The sequence below is a fragment of the Panicum virgatum genome, chromosome 8N, assembly GCF_016808335.1.
Source record: "Panicum virgatum strain AP13 chromosome 8N, P.virgatum_v5, whole genome shotgun sequence".
Classification (NCBI taxonomy): Eukaryota; Viridiplantae; Streptophyta; class Magnoliopsida; order Poales; family Poaceae; genus Panicum; species Panicum virgatum.
In genome coordinates this window covers 22033102-22059666 of record NC_053152.1, presented here as the reverse complement: position 1 = coordinate 22059666, position 26565 = coordinate 22033102, and the positions used below count along the sequence as shown (strand labels likewise).

Here is a 26565-nt window from a genome sequence, read left to right as displayed (position 1 = left end):
ATTGTGTAAAATGCTGATAATTGGAAAGAATATATTTTGTTTAATAGTTCCATTGGATGAATGTAGTTATTTGAATTGGTTATGGATTCTCCACCATCGTGATCCATATTACTGTAGTATAATAGAATGTTAGGAGTGGGTGTGATAAAAATGAATGAGCGATGTTAGCACATACATTTTTTTTTACGTTTTGTTGCTAATTCCGTCATATGACAATAATAAAACCAAGTAAAAAGGTAAAAACTCTTAGTGGATTGTGGAAGGCCAGGATATGGGGTTTCATTCAGATCCAATGATGGAAATAAAATGATGATGTGGCTTCACCACGTGTGAGAGAAATAGCTATTAATGACTCTTAGTAGGCTGCACTTATATAAGATATATAGATGCATCAAGTACAACTTTTTACGACTTGTATATATACAACTGAAGTACTAGCCACCAAAATTTTTCTTGTGCTACAGTAACTTCAAAGATTTGACCACTAATTAGAAGTATTAAATGTGGATAACTGACAAAATCCATTCCATAACCCCCAGGTGAAATCACGAGACGAATCTAATGAACCTAATTATACAATGATTAGACAATGTTGTGCTACAATAAACAACCTCTAATGATAGATTAATTAGACTTAATAGATTTATCTCATGATTTTCCATCCATCCATGTAATTAGTTTTATAATTAGTCTATGTTTAATACTTCTAATGAACCTAATTATACAATGATTAGACAATGTTGTGATAGAATAAACAACCTCTAATGATAGATTAATTAGGCTTAATAGGTTGTCTCATGATTTCCCATCCATCCATGTAATTAATTTTATATAATCTATGTATAATACTTCTAGTTATGTTGCAAATGTTACCAAAAAATTTTGCCCAAATTTTTTTGATAACTAAACAGGCCCTTTATTTCTAACAAGTACGTGTATCAAGTGCGTACACGATCGATGTCAAAAACAGTTGTCACTTGTCAGCATGGACGCCTCACATCTGTTCTGGCAATAAATGCAAACAAAAGCAGGTGTAAAGGATTACCAAATGGTCCATTAAGAAATTGCCAATAAGAATATATAGGGCAAATTGTCTTGTACAAACATATATAGGGACAATTACAGAACGGGTGGCAAACCACGTATATCTTCTGTAACTTCTGAAATCATGCCAGTTTCTGGAATCTGCAAGGCTGTTTGACTATCAAAACTGACTCTCCGAATGCGCTAGTTTCTAACAGAAAAAGTGCCTCCTGAGAGAACTGCATCCAAAGGTTTGTTCCCCTTCCCCTTAGAAACAGGTATTGCACACCAACGATAAATGCACGGTCGTCTGTAAATCTATCTTTCCCAATAAAAATAAAACAGGTATTGCAGAATGGTGAACCTTTCAGGGTGCAAGTGAACTCTGTGTGTTTTCCTCACCAGAAACCTTTAGTAACTGATTAACTGCCAAATGCCATCATTGTGCACTTCGTGTTTTCTCGTCATTGTAACCAGCTGCCCTCCCCGTTCTGCCCACCAAGATTGAATCAGGTGCTGGACCCTCATAATCTCCAGTTAGACCACGGTATGAACGTGCCTTGAGGTAGTCGATTGAGGACATTGCTCTTCCTTGGTAAAGGACAGCGTCGTTGTTCTGGTTTTGGATGCTTAGTGCCTTTTCTGTTACCTCAGCTAGTGTAAGTGATGTTTCTGATTGTTCCATACATTCTGTTGGGGGCAAACAATTGAATGAAGAACATGTGACTAGCAAAATTAGTTCAAGAAAAATGAAAGATTATGAGCAAGCCACAGTCACAGAACTACTAAAGTACAGAACTTGTTCACACAGTGATGGATGCATAGACTAAGCATATGATGTACCTTGAGTGCAGTTATCTTCCACATAGGCACCTTTGATAAAGGAAAACCGTGCTTCTGTTGCGCTTGTAACTTCTTGTTTCTCTGAAGTGATCAAATCCTTGAAATCCAAAAGATATTCACCAGTCCACTCTCTTCCCCTAAAAACATTTTGCTTCTGGCATCAGAACCATAGTAAAATTCTGCAAACTGATGCCACATCTGGCACTTCATATAGATTTCTAATCAGGCTAGTAGAGTGACAAAATTAACTCAATGGTGCTAGTAGAGTACGTTAATGATGCATACCTGCTAAAAGCTAATACAGCTTCAAAAGGTGTAATAACTGGAGCTAAAAAATCTTTGCTATCCAGTAGAGCAGTTTGGGCACAAGAAACATAAACAAAAACTTCGCACTGCCAAAAGGAAAAACAAGTTGTCAGTGGAAATAGATGGGGACACAGAAAACAGTTCAGACTTGAAGAAGCCCACCTCAGGAAAATTTGCAAGTTTTGCAGAATTAGGCCGGCCCATGACCAATGTATAAGATTTCTTTCCAGCAGCCCTGATCACTTCTTTCAGATGTTCAATTATATGAAGATAACCAGCTGCATCATCAAAAGAATAGAATGCACCACATCAAGAAATCTATGTGTTTGTGCTAAAATTCTAAGCCAGCTAAACGTGAGAAAATAAAAAATAATAATACTCCAAGTGAAGTGACAATATTTATGATCATTTAACTGGACGAAATCAGCAGATCAGTAAAGAAAAGAGAAGCGTCTGGTCCTGCCAAACCATCAACTAGTTATAGAGTTCCTGCACATCCCACTTGAAGTGCTTCCAGGCCCAACTAAACCTGCCTTGGGTCATCTAATCAAGGCTAGGACCAGGTATTGCATAGTCTGATGTCTTTCTATGGCGCACCAAAACATCTAGGCAAAACTCAAAGCAGAGGTCACTATTTGATAAAGAGCTCAGCATTCTAACAGCACCTCAATATTTGTTAAAGAGATAGTCCTGCTCTAAGTCACCGCATTCCCAGGCCGATTGGGTCAAGGAAAGGGGACAAGGAATGTGGAACACTGCATTGGAAAAGTATGTACGATAGGGGTAATACCTCTTTGGGATGATAGTTTGGGAGGGAGGAACGCGATCCTAAAAAAACCGGAACAGAAACATGGAATGATACCGAATTAATACACATCTTGTTATGCACACGCTGGAGATCAATTAGATCTTCGGGCGTCTTGTGTCTCCCCTGCTCTCTCATACACGCTCCTCTGCTCGACGCCGGCCGTCAGGACTGCGTCGCGCCCTTGCCGCCGCCGGGAGCCCAGCCCGCGGCCTCCGACCTCCCACTCCTACTCCCTGCGCAACATTAGCCCTGACAATCTGGTATCAGCAGCCTCATCGATGTCTGGGCACCCCGCCGCTGAGCCTTCCACCGCCGCCGCCGCATTCACCGCCATCCCCGCCACCTCCGTTCCGCCCGCAGCAGCCAACACCAGTCCTCCGTTCGATCCCACTCTGGAGCCACCCCATCCCGCGCCGGCGCATGTCGATCCGGCCGCCGCAGCTTCGATTCCGGCCACGGCCCTCGACACGCCCACTACGGCGATCTACGAGCTCCAGCGGCAGATGGGCCAGTTCGCCGCCCGCCTCACCGAGGTGGAGCACCGTCCTGGACCGTCCGCGCCACCACCAGGGGAACCGCCACCTTCGACAACCACCGTCTACGGCCTCCAACGCCAGGTGTATCCGATCTCCTCTCGACTCGCAGAGGTGGAGAGTCGGCCGTCAACAACCGCCGGGGCACCTGCCGCCGCGCCGTACCCCACCCTGGGGCTCGGTGCCCCACCCCTGCCGCTCCTCCAGGGGCGCTGCCGTCCTCCGCGCTCCACTCCGCCGGACCTTCCTTTCCTCTTCTGCCAGCCCCAACCACGGGTATGCCCAATTTCCATGGCCTGTATGGCCAATTTGTTGCGCCGGCTACTATACCCAGTCCGTCCCCGCCACCTTCCCACCCACAGACAGCAACGCTACCCGCAAGCTTTCCATATGGCCTGCCGGGCTACGGCGGCACGCCCCAAGCGCCGCCGGCCACCTCTGTCGTCGTCCACGTGTCCACAGCAAGCCGCCCCATCCCAATTACACAAATTCCCTTTCCACACTCCCCATCACCGATTCCATCACTGCCATACCAGCACCCAGTCCACCAACCTCCTGCAGCACACTCAAATGAAGCTCTCAGCATCCCCCGATATACCAAGCTTTCCTTCCCCGCATTTGACGGCAAAGAAGACCCTCTCGGTTGGCTCAATCGCTGTGAGCACTTCTTCAGAGCACAGCGTACCAGAGACAACGACAAGGTCTGGCTTGCATCCTTTCACCTCACAGGCGTTGCTCAGCATTGGTTTTACATGTTAGAGCGAGATGCAGGGGATATCAACGCTATTTCCTGGGCCTTGTTTCGTTCGCTTTGCCAGCAATGTTTCGGACCTCCGTTGGGCACTAATCATTTGTCCGATCTAGCAAGGCTGCAATTCAGAGGATCAGTGGCAGATTATCAAGAAGCTTTTAAGAACCGGATGGCTCATGCAGGCTATTTATCACCTGAACAACAAGTCCAATTGTTCACCGGAGGCTTACCGGATCCCATCCGCACGGATGTGGAACTTCAAGCACCAGCCGACCTACAACGCGCCATGTCTCTTGCTCGTGCATATGAGCGACGTGCCTCTTCGCTAGAGTTCACCTCACCCAAACCTCCACGGCCACCACAACAAACACCAACTCTGTCTCAGCCACAGCAGCCAGTGTCGACCACAGCTCCGTTGGCGATCACTCCAGCCCAGTCAGCTCCTTCACGGCCATTCCGCCGTCTGTCGCCACAAGAAATGGCAGAACGCCGCCACCAAGGACTTTGCTACAACTGTGATGAGCAATACACTCGCGGTCACAAATGTCCACACCTCTTCTATTTGGAAGTGACTGACTTTGATGATGAAGATACTGAAGTTAGAGATGACGATCCACAAGAAGACCAACCACCTCTCATCTCTCTACACGCCATTGCAGGTCTCACAACAAATGACACAATGCGCATCCGTGTGCAAATTGGAGACCATATACTCACCACACTCCTTGACTCTGGATCCACTTCCAATTTCATCAACAAAGATGTGGCCAAACAAATTGGTCTTTATTTCCATGACAGTACAGGTGCTAGTGTAATTGTAGCCAACGGGGACCGTGTACAATGTCAAGGACTGGCTCGTGACGTTGCAACCAAAATTGGTGCTGATTTCTTCGCCTTGGAGTGCTATGCGATCCCTCTTGACTGCTTCGACATGGTGCTCGGTATTGCATTTCTCAAAACTTTAGGCCCTATCCTTTGGGACTTTGATGAGCTCTGCATGTCCTTTTGGCACCTTGGACATAGAGTGCTATGGAGAGGCATCGATTCCCCACAGCGAGAATTGTTTCCTGCAGGCCGGGAGTACTCACCCAGAATACACAGGCAGTCAGCATTTGATCGCCTCAGTTTTATAGGCAAATATGACAATGACACCCCTTTGCTTGATGAGCTGCTCAACTCATTTGCAGATGTGTTTGATCCCCCTACTGGTCTGCCCCCTCAGCGTTCTTGTGACCACAGAATTCATTTATTGCCTGAATCACAGTGTGCTACTATGCTTCAGCAAGTTATAATCAGGCCAAGCAACTCAACCTTTTCAGCACCTGTAGTCTTGGTCAACAAACAGGACGGATCTTGGCGCTTCAATGTCGACTATACAGCTCTCAACATTCACACGGTGAAGGACAAGTTCCCTATTCCTATTGTGCAATAGTTAATTGATGAACTCCATGCAGCATGCTTCTTCACTACACTGGATTTGCGTGCCGGGTACCATCAAATTAGAGCTCCAGACCGCACCCTACGCTCCCAACTGCGTAGTGACCAGTGGTGCATTCTCGTATAGTGGTCAAGCCTACCATCTGCCGCAGCTCCATGGGCGCAAGTTGCAGAACTTCGCACGGCCCCTCCTGAGTTCCAGCTCGAGGACGAGCTGTTTGCCGAGGGAGGGAGAGATGTTATGTACGGCAATGTGTATTAGAGGCGTCGTCGTGACTAGTACATGGCACGCGCCCATGACGCCCAAAATGCTAAAGCAGTTAGTACCGTGCCTACCAGCGAGAAACTCTTCATAGGAGATCTCAATGGCCATGTGGGTGCGACTAATGTAGGGTTCGAGCGAGTGCACGGGGGTTTTGGGTATGGTAGGAGGAGTCAAGAGGGGGAGGATGTGTTGAACTTCGCGTTAGCCTACGACTTGTTGATAGCGAATACCGTGTTTAAGAAGAGTGAATCCCATCTTGTGACGTTTCGTAGTGGACAACACTCGAGCCAGATCGACTTTATCCTTGCTAGGAGGGAGGATAAACGTGATTGCTTAGATTGTAAGGTGATACCTAGGGAGTGTGTTGTCCCTCAACACAAGCTTGTGGTGGCGGACTTTCGTCTTCGGGTACATGTCCACCGGGACAAACGTGCCAAGATTGCGAGAACAAAGTGGTGGAAGCTTAGAGGGGAAGCGGCACAAGCGTTTAAGGAAAAGATACTAGGTGAGGGGCCTTGGGAAGAAGAAGACGCAGATGACATGTGGCTAAAGATGGCAACATGTGTTTGGAAAGTGGCCTCAGAGGTGTTTGGCGTGAGTAGGGGAGGCAAACAGGAGGGGAAAGACACCTAGTGGTGGAATGACGAGGTACAAAGGGCTATTAAGGAGAAGAAGGAGTGTTTCAAGTGCCTCCACCTTGAAAAGAGTGCAGCCAACATCGAGAGCTATAAATTAGCGAAGAGGGTTGCAAAGCGAGCTGTGAGTGTAGCAAAGGGTAAAGCGTATGATGACCTGTATCAGCGGCTAGGCACGAAAGAAGGGGAGAATGACATTTATAGGATGGCTAGGATCCGCGAGCGGAAGACAAGGGACATCAACCAAATCAAATGCATTAAGGATGGGACAGATCGACTGCTAGTGAAGGATGAGGAGATCATGGATAGATAGAGAGAGTACTTCGACAAGTTGTTTAATGGGGAGAGTGAAGGCCCTACCCTTGAGTTAGATGACTCTTTTGACGATACCAACATACATTTTGTGAGGAGAATTCAGGAGGTAGAGATCGGGGAGGCTTTGAAGAGGATGAAGGGAGGTAAAGCGATGGCCCCTGATGGTATCCCCATTGAAGTGTGGAGATGCGATAGAGCAATAGTATGGTTAACTAAGCTTTTTAATCTCATTTTTGGTCAAACAAGATGCCGGAAGAATGGAGGAGAAGTATATTAGTACATATCTTCAAAAACAAGGGCGATGTCCAAGTTGTACTAACTACCGTGGGATTAAGCTGATGAGCCATACGATGAAGCTTTGGGAGAGGGTTATCAAGCATCGACTAAGAAGTGTGACAAGTGTGACCCAAAACCAATTTGGGTTCATGCCTGGAAGGTCAAACATAGAGGCGATTTTCTTAATACGACAAATGATGGAGAGATATAGGGAGCAGAAGAAGGACTTGCACATGTTCTTCATTGACCTTGAGAAGGCATATGACAAAGTACCGAGAAATGTCATGTGGTGGGCCTTGGACAAGCACAAAGTCCCAACTAAATACATTACCCTCATTAAGGATATGTACAAGGATGTGACGACGTTTGTCCGGACATGTGATGGCAACATGCCGCCGGGAGCCCAGCCCGCGGCCTCCGACCTCCCACTCCTACTCCCTGCGCAACATTAGCCCTGACACATCTCCATGATAATTTAGGCATATACCACAAATATATAAAAAGATAGAATCTAATAGTAAAATGGGTTGATTATCTTTCCAGCCCACAACAAAAGAATGCACATAGAATTGAGCCCCTGACCCACGTTCTTGCCAGCCAATAGCATCCAAGAAGACCCACATCCTTGCTACCAGGCACCGTCGTCCTTCCTAGTTCCTGTGCTCGTCGGGTCGCATACCAGGCGCGATCGAGGTAGCGGCCCAGGCCATCCCAGACCCGCATTGTCACAGCCCAGAAAAGAAAATCCTTCGCCGGGCCCGCTCGTCAGCCTCCCCTTCCCTCTCCTCCTCTGTTTTGCTCGGCACTGCGGACGCACGCGTCGCCACGCGCCGGCCATCCCCGGCTTCCGTGCCGCGTGCGCCCTCCACTCGCCCTTATCTGCACCGGCCGCCCGCTCCCCCTCCCCTCTAGCTCCCGTGCCCGACCGGCCCCCTCTCAAACCCTAGCTCATCTCCCCTCCACCATTACCGCCGCCCCCAAGCTCTACTCGCCGCCCGCCGCCGCGATTCGCCATCTCCGGTGAGCGCCGCCTCGATTCCTCGCATGGGGAGCTTCCTCGCGTCGCCGTCCTCCGATTTCGCCCCTAACCCGGCCCCCTCTCCTTCCCTGCAGGGCCACCGGCGAGCGCCCTCGCCGCGCCGCCGCCCCTGTTCGTCGCGCCGCTCCTCCGTCGTCGTTTCCCGCCGTCCAACCCGCCGGTGAGGCTCGCCGCCTCCTCCTCTTTCCCGTGCGCGCCTCCCTTGGCCTGTTCCGGCCTTGCTTCGTCACGCCGCCGTCCGCCGGAGCCGCCGCGCACGCGATGTCCGCGCGCACCAGCGCGCCGTGGCCGCGTCCCGCCGCGGGTCAACGCCCCTGGTCGGCCTTGACTCGGGCTGGTGGGCCGCTGGCCAGCGGGCCCCACCCGTCAGCGCCTGCGGGTGTGGGATCCGGGTGCGTTTAGCAGTTTAGCTAGGGTTTTCTTAGGTTTTATATTCCTGCAATCTTGCAAAATGTGTAGAAATTCGTGTATAGCTCCAAAAATTATGAAACTTGTTTTGTTGGATTCCTCTAGCTGAGATCTACTTAGGAAAAATATTGTTTTGCATGTTACTTTGCTATAGATTTATCTATAGTTTTATCTTGCAAAAGTGAGTTTAATGCTTATTTATTTGTGTATTGCTCTAAAAATTTCAAACTAAATTTTGTTAGACTCATTGTGAGGTGTAGTTTTCAGTGGTGCAACTTGTTCACATGCTTCCTTGCTGTTTATCAAAGTTTTAGCCTGTTTGCTTATGCTTTATATGAAAATGGTTTAGTATAGAACTTCTTGCTGGAAAGTAAGAAAATAGTAAAACAAGTTTTGTTAGCTTTGCTTTCATGCCTTGTATCTAAGATAATTTTCTTGAATTTGTTTAGTTTAGTTTGCATTCCTTTTCTGTTTTACCTTGTTTAGAGTGGCTGAAAACTAGTATATTTATGATTAATTGTAGGAAAATGATTTTACTGCAAAACCAATTTTCATGAGTTCTTTGTGATGTCCTCTGCATGCTCAAATTATTTCATGATTTATTCTTGTTGTTTAGTTCATTCCTTAATTCTTGCATTGCATTCATGCATTATAGTGACCGAGCCGCCGGAGGTCGAACCCGTGGAGCCCGCCGAGCCCGTTGAGCCTGAACCCGGAGTCCAGTTCGTGGTCGAACCTGAAGTTAACCCAGGCAAGCAGCTAAGCATATTCCTTGCACCTGTCTAACCTGTTTTAGTTTAACTATTCCATTTGGGTATTGTGGGTTATATATGTATATAACGTATGTATTGCATTTTTATACCTATCTTTATGCATAATCCTTCCTTGAATTGTTTAATCATGTCCTTGCAACATGTTAGTTAGTTAATTACTTAACTTGACTAGATGCTTAGCCCTGCTTAGAATACTTACATTGCTCGCTAGACAGGAATGGTTTGGATGATCACACTTACCGATAATCCTTGATCGCACTGATTCGGTTTGGGTGGTGATAAAGTGGGAATACCGAGATTCGAGCGGAATGCTAGGGCCTAGAGAATGAAGTCACAAGGGCATAGCCCGCTTGGATCGATTAAGGACCGAGTGGACGACGTCGGTTTTGAGCACCTTTCCGTGCTACCACATATCCAATATAATGGAACGGATGAGCCAATTATCTTCTTTGACTTGATCATTGATGTGCAGTCCTAGATACGTGGCTACGGGCTATGTAGAGAGGCTGATTGTGTCCCCAGGTGGACCTATGTGTAGGAAAGTTTAGAGATATCCCTGGTGGAACTAAGTCTCTACTCGTAAGCTAGGTGTGAGGTTCAATGATCGAGCCTTATTGGGAACGGTTGACGTGAATACCCCCTTGCCCGGCGTGATCGGCTGGGTGAGTCGCATGGTCCTCGCGTCGTGTGGGCAAAGTAGTACACCCTTGCAAGGTTATAATCAATTCGAATTGTCGCGCTCTCGGTTATGAGCAAGCTCTTTAACCCATGAACTGCTCATAGAATATCATTTATGATGGGTTTGGTTCACGTTACAGCTATGATCAGTCATGGATTTTATTACTCTCTTAATCAACTAAAAGTGTTTGGGGTTGGGCAAGATTAATTAATTCTGATAGGTGGTAGTGTATAGAGCTAATGCTTATGCAATAATTACTTAACCTTAAAGCTTTTACTTGAGCCATGGCATGATCCTTGTATATGTAATTGCGTAAGTCTTACGAGTACCTTTTGTACTCAGGTTGCTTTCTAAACCTAGTTGCAGGTGAGCCGGAAGTGGTGTTCGGCCACTTCTACCCCGCTAATCCAAACGCGGGGGAAGAGTAGGTCGTGGTGGCTGTAATGATGTCCTTGAGCAAAGCGTCGTTACTTTAGTAAGTCTTTATCGTAATCGAGCTTTGTGAGAGCATGTAAATGCAATAAACTTTACGTTTCTGTTTAATATGACTATCGTGAGCCCAAAGATTGTAAGTGAAGCTTGAAACCCACCTATATTGAATTTGTAATATTAAGTTTCGAACTCTGTTTTTGTAAAGCTACTCTTTGTGGATTTTTGGCGATGTATTCGTTTGTAAATGGTATGTGCATATGCTGAATCCTGGGCGTATGTTGGAGCATATACCGGGACTACCGGATTTTATATTATTTTGGACGAATGACGTGTCGGTTATTCGTGTCTCTAGATGTGGGATAACACGTGGCACGCTCTCCGGTAAGCACGTGTTAACTCTCATCTGGATGATAATGACCGGCGGTTCGTTTAAAATACTATCAAATTGGACGGTTCTCACAACGGGTATCAGAGCTAAGGTTCCATGAAGTGAATCTAAAATTTGCTTAGTGGGGTGAGAGTAAAATAAAATTTGATCACTTGCACTAAGATTTACTTTGGTTAAAAAATTGAACATAAGGTGAAATGCTACCTTTTTTCCTTGGTGTTAGAACTAATTTCTCCTTATTGCTTCACTTGTTTAATTAAGATATGCTTAACCCCTCTTGTCTGCATGAGTAGCGGGAGCGTAGGGAAAACCCTTACCTGCTGGAAATCTTTTGAGCCTTTTACCGGAGTTGAGAAGATGGGAATCACCTATTGTCCTAAGTGCTAGTAGGAGGGTTGTAGCGCTGCTGGGCAATGCGGTTGTTTCGGTCGTGAGTGCTAGAACATTAAGGCGTGCTCACGATGTGAGGAGACGTCATGTTGCATTCATATTTCGCATGCATGCATACCATTTCCTGTGGTTTCTAAATTTGTACTTGATCAATCGAGTGTGTTGTTGTTAAGATCTTGCCTAGTTGGATCTTGTTAATTTTAGTGGGCCAAATCTACCCTTTCTCTTAGATATGTTTTTCTAGTGTTGGCATGTGTTAGATTTTTATCTACACATTGTCATTCCACTCTGCCTTTGAGTATCATTCTCCCTCTTTCATTCCTAACCGCTAATCGTTTTGTTTATTAACAGGATGGTGTTACGTTCGGGAACCGAGAGGGATGGTGCCAATGGTTCGGGTGGCAATAACAATCGCAACAACGAGGTTCCCCTTCCTAATCCTCCCGCTCATCCAACCCTCGCGGACGACCTGGCTCGACAAACTGAACTCATGGCGCACCTAGTCAATCAGATGGGCAATGTCGGCAATAATGGCCCAAGAGCTGAGCCTCAAGTGAACAGGTTTGGGGATTTCTTCCGCACAAACCCGCCCATCTTTCGTGGCTCTAAGGATCCTCTTGATGCGGATTTCTAGCTCAATGTCATTGAAGAGAAACTGGGTCTCATTGAGTGTGAGCCATATGAGAAGGTTTTATTTGCTGCTCATCAACTTCATGATGCCCCTAGGGTTTGGTGGCGGAACTTCAAGGCATCTCACCCTGCCAACCACCGCTTCACCTGGGAGGAGTTCCGCATAGCTTTTCGCTCCTTCCATATTCCCAAGGGTATCATGGATACCAAGAAGAAGGAATTTCTGAATCTCACTCAAGGATGTCGTGATGTGATGGCATATGTCAATGCCTTCAACACCCTCTCCCAATATGCACCTGAAGAAGTGGCCACCGATGCCAAGAAGCAAGAACGCCTGTACGATGGGCTCTCTGCAGAGTTGCAAGACAAGCTCTCCACTACCAAGTTTGAAGATTTTAATGACTTGGTGAATATCGCTATTAGAACTGAGCACAAGATGAAGAATCTTGAGGCAAAGAACAAGCGTCCTGCTCCTACCTCTGCGGGCGGTAGCTCCTCACGTCACGTCTGGGGCCTTCTCCTTTTCCACCTCGGGCACCGGGTGCTCAACCTCCCCGTCCTATGTGGATTGTGCGTCACCCTCAACCTCCTCAAGGACAGGCTCCTAGGCCGGTCAATGCCTATTGGAGCAATCCAAATGTTGCCGCAAAGAGTCCATGCTACAATTGTGGTGGTATAGGCCATTTCTCCAAGGATTGCCCCTCTCCGAGGCGTGGTGGTGCCTTCAATGCACCTAGGCCTAATAATCCTCTACCTCAAGCACAGCATCAAGAAGTTAAGCCACAACAAACTCCTAAACGTGGCCACCTCAATTACACCACCGCCGAAGAAATTTCGGAGAGTGCCGAGGTTCTTATGGGTACGCTCCTAATCAATTCTCATCCTGCCATGGTTTTTTTTTATTCTGGAGCAACTTTTTCTTTCATCGGCAAGAAATTTATGCTGCATAGTAAGCTTGAGATGCAAAACCTACAAATGCCATACCATATAGAATCACCGGGTGGGGAAATCATTGCCAGACACTTTACTAGTGAGGTTCCAATTCTCATTGAGGGAGTTACTTTTCGAGCCAATTTTCTCATTCTAGACAAACTGGGGTTAGATGAGATTCTTGGGATGAATTGTTTGAGTAAGCATGACAGAGTTATCAAATGTGGGCCCGCACCATTGATCTTTTGCACCCTTCTGGGAGTAGAGTTTTTCTGTCTCTTGCCAAGATAGAATCTTGTTTATATGCTTTGCCGAGTACCAAAGCCACGGCGTTGTAAGATATTCCCGTGGTTTGTGAGTATCCGGATGTCTTTCCAGAAGAATTACCGGGTATGCCCCTGATCGTGAGGTTGAATTCGTCATAGAGCTCAAGCCCGGAACAGCTCCTATCTCTAAACGGCCTTATCGAATACCTCCTAATGAACTGAGGGAATTGAAGGAGTAACTCAAGATTCTGTTGGATAAGGGTTTCATTCGTCCGAGCTCCTCTCCTTGGGGATGCCCGGCTCTTTTTGTGAAAAAGAAAGATGATAGTTTGCGGATGTGTGTTGATTACCGTCCGTTAAACGAAGTCACTGTCAAGAACAAATATCCTCTTACTCGGATTGATATCTTGTTTGATCAACTCTTCGGGGCTCCTTATTTTTCTAAGATTGATTTAAGATTAGGTTATCATCAAATCAAGATCCGGAAAGAAGATATTCCAAAAACGGCTTTTTCAACCAGATATGGTCTCTATGAATTCACTGTCATGTCCTTCGGCCTCACCAATGCGCCGGCTTATTTCATGTATCTGATGAATAGCATCTTCATGGAGGAACTTGATGTCTTCGTGATCATCTTCATTGATGATATTCTCATCTATTCCAAGACCCAGGAAGACCATGCTCGTCATATTCATATTGTCCTTCAAAAGCTGAGAGAACATCGTCTTTATGCCAAATTTAGCAAATGTGAGTTTTGGCTTGAAGAAGTATCTTTTCTGGGTCATATTCTCTCCAAGGATGGTATTGCTGTAGATCCTAGCAAAGTGCAAGATGTTCTTGATTGGAAGCAACCTCAGAATGTCTATGAGGTTCGGAGTTTTCTGGTACTTGCGGGATATTACCGCCGGTTCATAGAGAATTTTTCTAAAATTGCGAAGCCTATGACCGAGTTACTGAAGAATGGGATTAAATTTGAGTGGTCCCCAGCCTGTGAAGCAGTCTTTCAAACCCTTAAGGATCGCCTCACTACTGCTTCAGTTCTTGCTCAGCCAAATATTTCCAAGAGTTTCGATGTTTATTGCGATGTTTCTCGCATCGGTCTTGGCTGTGTTCTTATGAAAAAGGACGAGTGGTGGCCTATGCTTCTCGTCAACTCAAGAGACATGAAGAAAATTATCCTACCCATGATTTAGAGCTTGCGGCTATTGTCCATGCTCAAAAGTTATGGCGTCATTATCTGCTTGGCAATCATTGCAACATCTATACTGATCACAAGAGCCTCAAGTATATTTTCACTCAATCTGATCTCAATATGAGGCAACGTCGATGGCTTGAATTAATTAAGGATTATGACATTGAAGTGCACTATCATCCCGGTAAGGCGAATGTCGTCGCCGATGCACTAAGCCGAAAGGCTCAATGCAACTGCTTGACTATAGCTCCTCCTGTGCATACTCTCTGTGATGATCTTCGGAAACTTGGAATTTCTATGGTCAAAGAAGGCTATCTTGCTACTCTTACAGTCAGATCTGATCTTTATGATCAAATTAAGGAAATCCAAAAGAAGAATAAGGGTATGGCTCGAATTCGGAAATTAATGAAGGAGGGCAAAGCTCGGTGTTTCTCTATGGATAATGAAGGAGTTCTATTCTTTGGGAAGCGAATTGTGGTGGCTAAGGATCATAACCTCAGGCGAATTATCCTTAATGAAGCCCATAGTTCTCAATTCTCCATTCATCCGGGCAGTACCAAAATGTATCAAGATCTCAAGCAAAGGTTTTGGTGGACTCGCATGAAACGAGAAATCGCTCGATATGTCGCCGAGTGCGATGTTTGCCAAAGGGTTAAAGCCGAGCATCTCAAACCAGCTGGTACCCTTCAGCCCTTACCTATCCCATCATGGAAGTGGGAAGAAATTGAATGGATTTTATCACCGGGTTACCCAGGTCTTCTCAAGGGTATGATTCTATCTGGGTAATTGTGGATCGTTTGACAAAGTCGGCTCATTTTCTTCCGGTGAAGACTATTTATCTTGTCAAGCAATATGCGGAGTTGTATCTTACCCGCATCATTTGTCTTCATGGTGTTCCTAAGAAAATTGTCTCTGACCGTGGTCCTCAATTTGTTGCTCACTTTTGGAGAAGTCTCCACGAAGCTATGGGAACCGATCTCACTTATAGTACTGCTTATCATCCTTAAACCGACGGTCAAGCCGAGAGAGTCAATCAAGTCTTAGAAGACATGCTGCGAGCCTGTGCTCTTATATATGAGAAGAAATGGGTTACATGCTTGCCATTCGCAAAATTTTCTTACAACAATAGTTATCAAGCAAGTATTAAAATGTCTCCATTTGAAGCTCTCTATGGAAGACGGTGTAGAACTCCGATCAATTGGTCCGAATCTGGGAAAAGACCTTTCTTTGGTCCGGATTTGGTAAAAGATGCTAAGGATCAAGTCAGAATTATTCGTGAGAATCTTCGCATTGCTCAATCTCGTCAAAAGAGTTGTGCTGATCGTCGTCGCCGAGAACTACATCTCAAGATTGGTGATTATGTTTATCTCAAGGTTTCCCATTTAAGGGCACTCGCCGTTTTCAAGTCAGATGAAAGTTAGCGCCATGCTATGTCAGACCTTTTCGGATTATCAAGAAAGTTGGAGCAGTGGCTTATCAATTGGAACTTCCTCAATCACTCTCCGCAATGCACAATGTCTTTCATATCTCTCAATTGAAGCAATGCCATCGTGTTCTAGTCACTTGATCTTCAACCGGGCCTTACCTACGAGGAGCACCCAATAGCCATTCTTGATCGTGATGAAAGAAAAGTGAAACGTAGCATGGTGAAGTTTATAAAGGTTCAATGGAGCAATCATTCCGAAGATGAAGCTACTTGGGAGCGTGAAGATCGATTACGTCAAGACTACCCGGAATTCTTTTCCGATGAGTAAGTTCTCTCCCTACCGCACTCCACTTCCTTTATGAAGTTCATCTTTCTAGATGTTATATATGTGGACACAGTCACCATCAAGAAAACTCTAAGAATGTTTCATCACGCCACATCACCCCTTCCCTTTTGGTATGTGCAACGCTGCCGCCCACGCCTCATCAACCAGCGCTAACTTCATCGAGCATGAGGATCTGCCAGGTCATCATCTTCTGTCGATCCGCAGCCTCATCGCGTCATCTCCTGACGAATCCTACCCCGAGACGGCGAGCTCGATCGCCGACGACGTCGACTTCTTCATGAACAACTTTACGGCCGAGAAGGCCGAGGACTACTCCGGGGTCCGCGACCCCGACGCTCTCCGCCCGTTCCAGCTGGCGACGGCTTACTGCCTCACCTGCTCCGAAGACTCCAACGAGGGGGATTTCGATCCTTCCCGAGAGTGCTTCATGGCGGACCTCGCGGACGAGCAAAACGACAACGCCCCGAGCAACCACGGGGATGGCGGGGCGGACGCACAGGCAAACCCACCGTTGGTGCCGCTTGCAGCCCTTTCTTCGTCAAGCTCGGCGGCGCGACAAGCTCAGCTGGCACAGCTCAATGAGCTTCAAGCCAAGCTCGACGAGCAGCGTCAACAAACCCAGGAGCTGCGCGCCGCACTCGAGCAGCAGCGTACCGCGCGTGGTGCACACGCCCAGGCGGCGGGACGTGTTGCCCGGGAGCGCATCCTGGCCGACGACAACGTCGACAAATCTCCGGAGCTGAAGACAGCCGGCGAGAAGCTCGTCGCTGCGGCTTATCTACTCCAAGCTATGCCCGAACCATCGTCACCTTCGGGCCGCAACCTGCGCCGCGAGGCACAGGAGCTCATCGAGCAAGCTGCCGTGCAGCAGGCCGAGAGTTCTGCGTCTCGTATACGCTCGAAAGCCCCTGAGCAGCCGGATGGGACTGCGCATCAGGACCGCGAGGTTTCTGTGCACACACCCCCAGCAGGGAAGGGCAAGGCAGCCGTAGCGCCCGGTGCGAAGGCGCCCTCGGTGCACGAGGGCATCGGGAGAGTTCCCGTAAGGGAGCGAATCCGCGACACTCGTGGGCACGCTGGCGACGGCGACGCCCGCAACGTCATCGACGGCAGGAGGTACACCCCTCGACGGGGTGGACGCTTCGACCCCGAGCACGACAGGGGTGAGTCCCCGGAGCCTCCGGGCACCCGGGTATTCAGCCGGGAGATTCGAACTGCATCTTTTCCCCCGCGCTTTCGACAACCCAACACCCTCGTCAAATACTCGAGCGAGACTGATCCTGCAGTCTGGCTCAATGACTACCACCGAGCGTACCAGCTAGGCGGCGCGACGGAGGACGCGGTCATCATCCGCAACCTTCCTCTTCATCTTGCTGACGCTACACGAACGTGGCTCGAGCACCTGCCTGCGGATCAGATCCACAACTGGGCCGACTTGGTCCATATCTTCGGGGGCAATTTTCAGGGCACATACGTGCGCCCTGGGAACTCCTGGGACCTCAAAGGTTGTCGCCAGAAGCCCCGCGAGTCCCTGCGTGACTACGTGCGACGCTTCTCCAAGCAGTGCACCGAGCACCCCAGCGTCACCCACGTCGAGGTCATCAACGCTTTCCTCGAGGGTACAACCTGCAGGATCCTGGTGCATGAGCTCGCAAGAAGCCGACCCGCCAACAACAATGAGCTGTTCGACGCTGCCACCAACTACGGCGCCGGCGAGGAGGCCGTTGGTGCCATCTTCGACGACAAATCGAGCAAGCGCAAGGACGATGCGCCCGCGGAGGGCAGCAACGCCAAGCCCAACGCCCCCGCCAAGAAACAGAAGCGGGGGAGGAAGGGAAAGAAGCCGGTCCCACCGAACCAGCGAGGGTCAGGGCAGACAGAGGACTCCGAGGAGGCCTTCGCCGCCACCCCAGACCGCAAAGGACCTCGAGGCCCCCCTCGAGGCGGTGGTGGCCAATTCGACAACATGCTCAAGAAGCCGTGCCCTTACCACAAGGGCCCGGTCAATCATACCCTCGAGCAGTGCGAAATGCTCAAGAAATACAACAACCGCGTCGCGCATCGCGATGAAGACAAGAAGAATGATGCTGGCGACAAAGGTGGAGATGACGAGTTCCCCCAGTGGAGAACGCCTTCTTCATCTTTGGAGGAGCAACGACGAATATGACTTCTCGGCAGCGCAAGCGTGAGCGCCGCGAAGTCTTTTCCGTCACCAAAGCCACGTCATCCTACCTCGACTGGTCGAAGGATACCATCACCTTTGGCCACGAGGATCACCCCGACTACATCCCACATCCAGGACGGTATCCGCTCGTTGTCGACCCCATCATCGGCAACACCCGCTTCTCCAAGATGCTCATGGACGGAGGCAGCAGCCTCAACATCAAACTATTTGTATATTGTTCGTACTCGCATTTTCAATTTCCCGAAATAATAAGGAAGTACGCTTTACTTATTGATTTTTGGGAACCTTTTGGACCCTCAAGGGCTCGGATGTGCACGAACATTAAGGTACGCTCGGTTTTTCCCTCGGCAAAGCCGAGCCTCCCTCGGGGGCTACTACGGGGGGAACCCCTGAACGTCCCAAAAAGTCGCCAATATTTTTACGAAATATTTCCGTCTCGACCCTAAACTTCTCGTATCCTTGGAAAAAACGGACGCGAGGCGTAAGCAACTACGGTACAGGGCTGGCCAGGTCGTGGGGCCGCCTACGCCTCCGGGATACGGCACCCCCCTCACCACCCTACGCATATGCTGCTTATGAACGCGAACTTCCTCGCAGATGTTTATCTAAGTCGCATACGAAGAACACGGAAATAAAATAAAGAAATATAGGCTCGAACGCACAAGGCCTCGACGGGCCACACATTCAAATTACAAAAATAAAATCTCTTATATTCATAGGATGCGATTATAAAGCGCGACTATGATATATTCACTAATCGATTACATGGGCTTCGAGGCCCAGTTTTCCTACAGACTATCATCCCCCTTGCGGGCTCTCAGGGGAGTCGAATTCGGCGATAGGAGGGATGTCTGCTTCGAGCTTCTCGGCGAGGACGGTGGCGAACTCCTCCGCGGCTGCATCGGCTTCGTCCATAATGGCCGACGCGGCGTCCGCATCCGCATCATCGGGAACGACGTACCCCAACGACACCCTCTGGAGATCCATGAGGTAGTGTGTCGAGGCCATGGCGAGAGCCCGCAGGACACCGAGACGGAAGGTGCTCTTGGCGTGGTGATCACCGAACTGCCCGAGATGGCACCCTCCCCCTCGAGCTCTTGACACACGCTCACGGCGGTATGCTCCAGCTCAGCAAACTCCATCTGCGCCGTCGTGAGCGCGGTGTGGACCGCTTCCTTCGCCGCGGTCTCGTCCGCCACCTTCTGCCTTTGCTCAGATCTGCCTCAGCTCTGAGCAAAGGAAATCAACGTCAGCTACGAAAAGAAACAAATCGACGAAAACTCGCGTCGAAAACTCGAAGGTACTCACCCGTGATGTTCCTCTGCGCCTCCTCCCTCTGGGCTCTAGCGGCCTCTTCGAGCGAGGACAAGGAGGCTTCCTTCTCCTTAAGGGTAGCCCCCATGTTCTGGAGAGACACCTCCTTCTCCTCGAGGGCCTCGCCCTGTTCCTGGAGGGTCCCGGAGAGCGCAACCACGGCTACCTCCTTATGGAGGAGCTCGGCCCTCAGCCTCCCGAGCTCTATCCTCGAGCGCCGTCCGAAGGCGCTGCAGCTCGGCAGCTTGTGCCTCGGCCTCCCGGGCCTTCTCCTCCGCTGCCGCCTTCTAGGCGTCCCGCTCATCGGCAGCCCGCGCCAATTCCTCCTCCAGCGCCCGCTGACGCGCCCCCAGATCCGCCATTTTCGTATTGGCGTCAATGTTCTTGAGCACCAGCTCGGCGTTGTGCTGCCCGAGCTGGCGCGTCTGGGAGTACAGCCGGGTCATCTCGGCGCTCTTTTCGCGCGAGATTTCCCTCAGCTGCTGCAAAGGGGAGGACGTGGGTGAAGACGCGTAAAAGTTAAACCGAATCCAAGCAATTTTCGGGAGGGAAGTATTTACCTGGCTGACCTGGTAATCCGCATTCTGGTGAAGCGTAAAGGCGCGGTCGAGGGCTTGCAAGATCTCGCGACCCACGCCCATCTGCTTGTTCTAGGCTTCCTCCTCTTGCTCCTTGCGGAGGAACTCCGAGGGGACCCCGGACGGAACGATCGCCCCGAGATGGCCCCCCTCGGACGTCCCCGCCTCGAGCATGCCCGCGCTGGCTGACGCGAACTCGGCGATGTGCGCGGCGGCGCTCGCCGCAGCAGCGGGGTCGATGTCCATCGAGTCCTCGTACTCCTCGCTGCTGTCCGGCAGCTCCACCACCGCTGTCACACCCCCTTGCGCCGTTGGCACGGGCACTACTGCGACAGTACCCTCGTCCCGGGCCTCCGCGAGCCCCGGGACGGGGGCTCCTTCCACCACCGGCGCCTCTTGCGCCGTCTCCTCCTCTGCGACGCCCTCGCCCTGTCTCCTCCACATGGTCGGCAGGGCGCTCCTGCGCGCCCCCGCCGGTCTCTCCTCCTGTGCCCGGTCGGGCGGCGCTAGCCGCATTGCCCTGACCGGCCTCAACTTCAGTAACTGCCAGGGCGGCGTCGTCCACGCCGCTCTGGCCGGTCTCTCCGGCGTCGGAAGCCGGAGCGACTGCTTCGGCACCGCTCTGGCCGGCGTCACCCTCCTCCTGTGCCCGAGCTTGCTGCGCCGCCTGGGCGCCTCGAGCCATGGCCTCCCGTAGCCTCGCGGCCACCGCCTCGAGATCCACAGCAGGCAGGGGCTGCGGCGCCGTGTGCGGCGTGCTGCGTGCCCCGGTCTTGAGAGCCTTGGCCGGGGCAAGCTGCACCGCATCTTTGGGAACGGCCCCGGGGCTGGAAATCGAGAGACACGAGTTGAGGACAACGGGATCGAGAAAATTCACCAAACACGCAACGAAAACGAAATCCAATTCACTTACCCAGATCGAGCACTCATGCTCCGCTTCCTCGTGGCGCTTCTTCGAGCCGGGTCACCGAGCCACCCCTCGAAGACTGCCCCGAGGGCGCCCCCCTCGTGTCGGCCTGGTGACTCAAGGCCGGCAGCGCGAACAACTCCGCTCCCGCCGCAGCCTCGTCGCCACGGATCGGCACCTCGGGCGCGGGCGTCTCCTCACCGGTTGCCGGAGGCGACGACTCCCGGTCCGCCCCCTCGAGGGATGGGTGCACCAAGGCAACGGCCCTTGTCTCTTCCGGCGCCGCCGGCTCCCCCTCGTCCTCGTCCCACAGGTAGAACGGTGGGGGGCTCGCGCCCGCACCTTCCTCATCGCCCCTCAGAGCGTGGTCCTCGGCATCCGAGGCCTCCTTCTCGTCCTCCTCCGAGGACTCGGGCGTGGCGGGTTGCGGCTTCCCCTCCGCGCGAGCGAGCTTGCACGCCTTGTCGTGCCTCGCCTTCCTCTTCCTTTTCCTCTCGACCTTCGCCTCCGCCGCGTCCTTCCGCCTTTTCATCTTCTCCGCGTGGAGCGATTGATCAGGCGCTGTTCCGGGACCGGAGGCTTCGAGATGCCGCTCCTCAACCCCTGTAAAGCACGCTCGAGATGGAGTCAGGAAAGGAGGGCTACACAAGGCACGCCGGGTTCGAAGCCAAAACTTACCAGAGAAATGTACCCCGGCTCGGGGCGCATTTTGATCCTCCAAAGATCCTCGGGATTTTGGGGGAACTCCGCCACCGCGTACCTTGCCTTCCGGGCGGCGGTGGTGCGGGGGAGCAGCTTGTTCGACATCCTTGAGCCCTCCACCTGGCTCCCGGGGTGAGCTAGAAAATCGGCAGGGCCCTTTCCACGAGCGGAATAACCCTTTGCCGGTGGAAATTCGCGATGACGGCCGCTGCCGTCAGCCCCTTCTTCGCCAAACGCACCAGCGCGTCTATGAGGGCTTGTTGCGATGGGGGCGACACCCCCCAATCCCACTTCGCCGGTCGCTCCCGGAGCACCCTATTGGTGAACGCCGAGAGCGCGCCCCTGTAGTTCCGAAGGAGAACCACCCTCGACTCCACCCGGCGTTGTTCGTCGTCATCTTGCTCGAGATGTAGAGGTCCCTCCGGGTCGGGCGGACGTGGAGCGTCAGGCCGCCGGCACGCGCGAACCGCCTCGGTTGGCCCCGCGCGTTCTCGACGAAGAGTTCGCCTCGGAACAGATGGATCCAGAGGTCCCAGTGGGCTTCGATGCCGAGGTACCCCTCGCAGACGGCGACGAAGACCGCCGCCTGCGAGATGGACTTGGGGCTGAAATTGTGCAACTCCACTCCGTAGTACTCGCACAAGGCCCTCATGAACCTGCTGACGGGGACGCCGAAGCCTCGCTCGTGAAGGCGCACGAAGCTCACGACGTAGCCTTGCGGGGGCTTCGGCTCGGTCTCATCCGGATGCGGGGAAATCCACGCCGGTGCCCCCGAGTCGGTGATCCGCGGCAGCAGCCGGTCGGTGACCAGCTGCTCCAGGACCGCCACGGTGGCGGAGGACTTCCCCCATGGCAAAGGCTCCTGGATGTCCGACATTTCTTCAATCCAAGGGGGAAAGTGGGAGCGAAGGCTCTGGGATGGCTAAGGTGCTCTTTCTCCCTTCTCTCTCTTTTCTCTTCCTCCTTTCGCTCTTGGCTGCGGGCTCAGGATGCAGGGGAGGCGGAGAAGGTGAAGCAGGAAGGAGGCAAATGGCCAGGTGAACCCAAAACACCCCCTTTTCTCTTCATTTTTATTTGCCATGGCGGGCGCATCCGCAGCCAAGGCCAAAATCTACCGCATTGAATGCGGTAGATTTTGCTATCGCTGACTGATGGGCCCCACGACCGCGGAGTCTCCCACGCGCACACGCAGCAATAAATGCGGCACGATAACCGGCAGGCGCGGCGCGACTGTTGCGCTATCCCATCCGTCAGCCGCCGCCCACGCCGCTTCGTCTGCCCGAGGCTGTCGCCTGAAAAGGCGCGCCCACACCGCACCGCACGAATCGGGCCACGTCGCCCCCCACCAGCGGAAGACCCGCGCGCGTGGCTCGCGACTCTGCGACGTTTTCGAATCACGACGAAATATTCCTTCAAGGGGTCTCTTTACCCTCGAAGGAATCGCATTTCGATGCCTTACTGATCAGGGGGTCGAAGCCTGGCCCTTCAAGGGGTTCGACAGGCGCCCCAGATCACCAGAGTCAGGGACTGCAGGGATGTGCCGTACAAGCTACCCTCGAACGCGGAGTTCGAGACATCCTACGAAGTGTTCAAGGCCAGTCGAGGGTGCCTAGAAGGGGATCCCATCGAGGGAGAGCATCGAGCCCTCGGACCCTATCGAATGGGTCCGAGCCCCGCCTAGCGAACCTTCGCAAGCGCTCTATGTGACGTGTCTATGGACCACGAGCCGACCCTTATCGAACGGGGCACAGATGTCCGCTTGAACAACCCGCTAATAGCTCATTAAAGCAGCCATAGCTCGCGGCCCGGGCATGGGTAGCATGGCGCGCTTCACCCCTCCTCCCTGCGGAAGGGCGACGAGGGTCGTAATCGAAGTCGAGGGTTCCCCTGAACGCCTGCACACGGGCCTAGGCTCGGGGGCTCCCCGCACACCACGGTTCAAACCGCACCCTCGAATAAGTCGACGACCGTCAATTGTGAAGCTCCACGTGTATAACCAAACCCCCCCCCCCCACTATTAGCGTACGTTCCCCTAACGGCTAAGCTGAACGCTGGGTCGCTGTACCAGCACTGAGAGTGCCGAGGCCGGCTGAAAAAGTGCTGATGCCGGCTGAAAAAGACGCTGGACGGCCATCCCAGTAGAGCTACCCAGTGGGACAACGTTTGTAGCCCTTGGACGAGCACAAACGCTCCTCCAAGGCCTCGGGGGCTACACCCGCGGGTGCGCTGACGCGCCCCCGCGGAGGAGACTTCACACATGTTCGAGGGTCGTAACTCTCTGTATACCTCTATACCCTCGGTAATCCTCCCCGTAGAGGAGAAAGGGGACTTTATTGCTCAAATACAAATAAAGATTACAAAGGGTTACCGGCGCGAAGCCATCGAAAGATACAAACACATTGCCACCTATGTGGTAATTTTCCCTGTCTTTGGGAGGAACAAGCGACAAAGAAAGGCACCGAGCCCTTGGCTGACGCAACGGCCAGGCTGCTAGGGATGCGAGAAGCAGCCCCCAGACCTCACGGGTCCAGCGAGACGCTCTCCTCGCAAGACTTCTTCTAGCGTCTCCTCCACAGAAGACCACGCGGGGGGTCAAGCTGGCGGACAGCGCCCTCCGCACCGTCTCCCCGAGAGCAACCTTGTCGCCGGGGGGACGATGCGAAAAACAGCCGCCAGACCTGGCGCCAGCGCCACGGTCAGGCGTCTCCATCCCTCTTCAGGCTAGGGGACATCGCAGGAGCAGGACCCCATGGGCCCGATGCTCTTCTGCTGATCCCACTGAAGCTGAGGGATGGTGCGCATGCCCACTCCGGTCTTTCCCCACCGCTCGCAAGCTTTCTTCTAGCGCCAAAAGCCTAAAAAAGCCAGGCCGCCCCATCCGGGGGCCGGTCACAAAAGGGCAGAGTAAACATTACAAAATTAGGGCGATACTGGAAGAAAGAGTTGAGAGGTTGGAGAAGAAAGGGAACCCCATGACTCCTATTTATAGCTGCGCCGGGCACAAAACTTCAAGCTTATCAAAGAGCGGAGGCTTGTATCGCCCGTGACGAAGTGGCACTCCACGAGCGAATGATGCTCTCGGTCACCGCGCCGAGACACAACTGAATGAAATAAAGCGGAGCTGAGCCCCTAGACGCTAAGCGGTGCAGCATCGGCTCTCGCCGGCTGCCCTCGAACGGCGCGCCGCAAAGCAACCAGGAACGCCGGGGCCAAGGCCCTACGTGCGGGACAGCGCGATGGGAGCACCAGCTGCCAAGCAGCGGGCGCAACCGTCGCCCTGGCCCCCCTTAGCACGCGGACACGTCTTGTCCTTCAAACAAATAAACAAAGAGGCGCGCGTCTCGAAGTACTCCCGCCGCGGGCGTACTACCCCGACCGGCGTGTTGTCACATCTGCTGGGCTGGCGCTCAGGCGCGTCTGGCGGGTGCGCGACATTGACTGATCACGTCAAAGGGGAAATCGCCGAATCACCCTTTGGCCGAATCCATTGACTCGACCAAAGCCTCAGGGGCTACTGTCGGGTGCCACGATTAGGGACACCCTAATCGAGGTGCTAAGATCGCTTTAAATACGAACACCTGTAAAGGCGACTAGGCCCACAACCTGCTTCCCAGCCGGAAAAAAGGAAAGGACTCAAAGAAGTCCAGCGTGCGGCCCATTCGCATCCCTCTAGGGCCCGCTGGACAAAACCCCGCCTCGCTCGAGGGCTCCCCTCGGGACCCTCGACCGCGCGACACATCTCCGCCTCGCTCGAGGGTAGCGGATCTACCCTCGAGCGGGTGACTCATCTCCACCTCGCTCGAGGCCGTCTCTCGGCACAAGGGACAAACGACCCCGCCGCCCAACCGCTCGCCGTACGAAAGCATTAAAGGCCAGCCACTCCGCCACGGCACCAAGGGCGGGCGGCGTCAGACCGCCACTCCCACAATGGATGTGATCGGGGTCCCATCCGCTGACCTCGGTCACCGCTCCACCGCCCCAGTTGCTGTAGCAACACTGTGGGACCAGCGACGCAGGATAAGACAGGCTCGGCACTGCTCCCGAGTACTATTCTGCCGACACCGACCAACCGGACCCGCCTCTCGCTGGGGAAGGGGTCCGGAGACGTCACGTGTCCTTCAGGAAGGGGCGCTCGGCACGCACGTACGGAGTCCACCGGACCTCCTAGTGTGCACGCCTGCACTCCGACCAGAGGGTCCGGGGGCACCGCGCGTCCCACCACCGCTACCGCTGGTGCATGCAGGACCCTAATCTGCATGGCCCACCGAATGCCACTGCGCCGTATATGGAAGACCATGCACCAGCGACGACCACGCCGCCTGCAGAGGTTGGCAGGGCGACCGGCGCAATCTTCGCAGGACCAAGGACGATATCCAGGACGACTGCGACGCACGCCGCCTTCCCACAGTGTACTTCCTACAGTATCCGACCAATGTACCCCGCGATTCAGGGGAAAACGACGACTTCCATGCCCCCACTCATGTGCCCCACCCCTCCTTGTGACTATAAAAGGAGGAGGTGGGCTTCCTTTAGCCGGGCTGGCTCAGCTCTGGTTTTCTGGCTTCCCCCTCAGAGAACTCTCAGCACTACTGAGCACTCATCTCAGCCGACTCCACTTCTAGCAGAGACTTGGGAGCTTCCCTCCCTCTCTCGCCTCGCTTGTATCACCTGCTACAAGCACTCCGAGTGCAAGATAATACAGTGCCCTCGCACACCCCCTTTGCTGGACGTATGGCCCCGCGGCCGGAACCAGGATAAACCGTGCATTACTGTGTTGCCTCTTGCATC

General features: G+C 52.1%; 1 protein-coding gene across 2 annotated transcripts in view; it reads right to left on the bottom strand.

Moving 5' to 3' along the window:
* Positions 1-1030: 1030 nt before the first annotated feature.
* The window catches only part of LOC120685451 (2-(3-amino-3-carboxypropyl)histidine synthase subunit 2-like), a 29125-nt gene continuing 3590 nt past the window's right edge, over positions 1031-26565 (bottom strand). Inside the window, exons 7-10 of one of the 2 annotated variants that reach the window (XM_039967373.1) lie at positions 2335-2450; positions 2152-2258; positions 1867-2003; positions 1031-1749 (exon numbers count right to left, since the gene is read on the bottom strand). In XM_039967373.1, coding sequence (XP_039823307.1) covers positions 1463-1749; positions 1867-2003; positions 2152-2258; positions 2335-2450 — 647 coding nt within the window. In that variant the 3' untranslated portion in view covers positions 1031-1462. The remainder of the gene's footprint in view (positions 1750-1866; positions 2004-2151; positions 2259-2334; positions 2451-26565) is intronic. The other variant, XM_039967374.1, reaches the window with a different exon arrangement.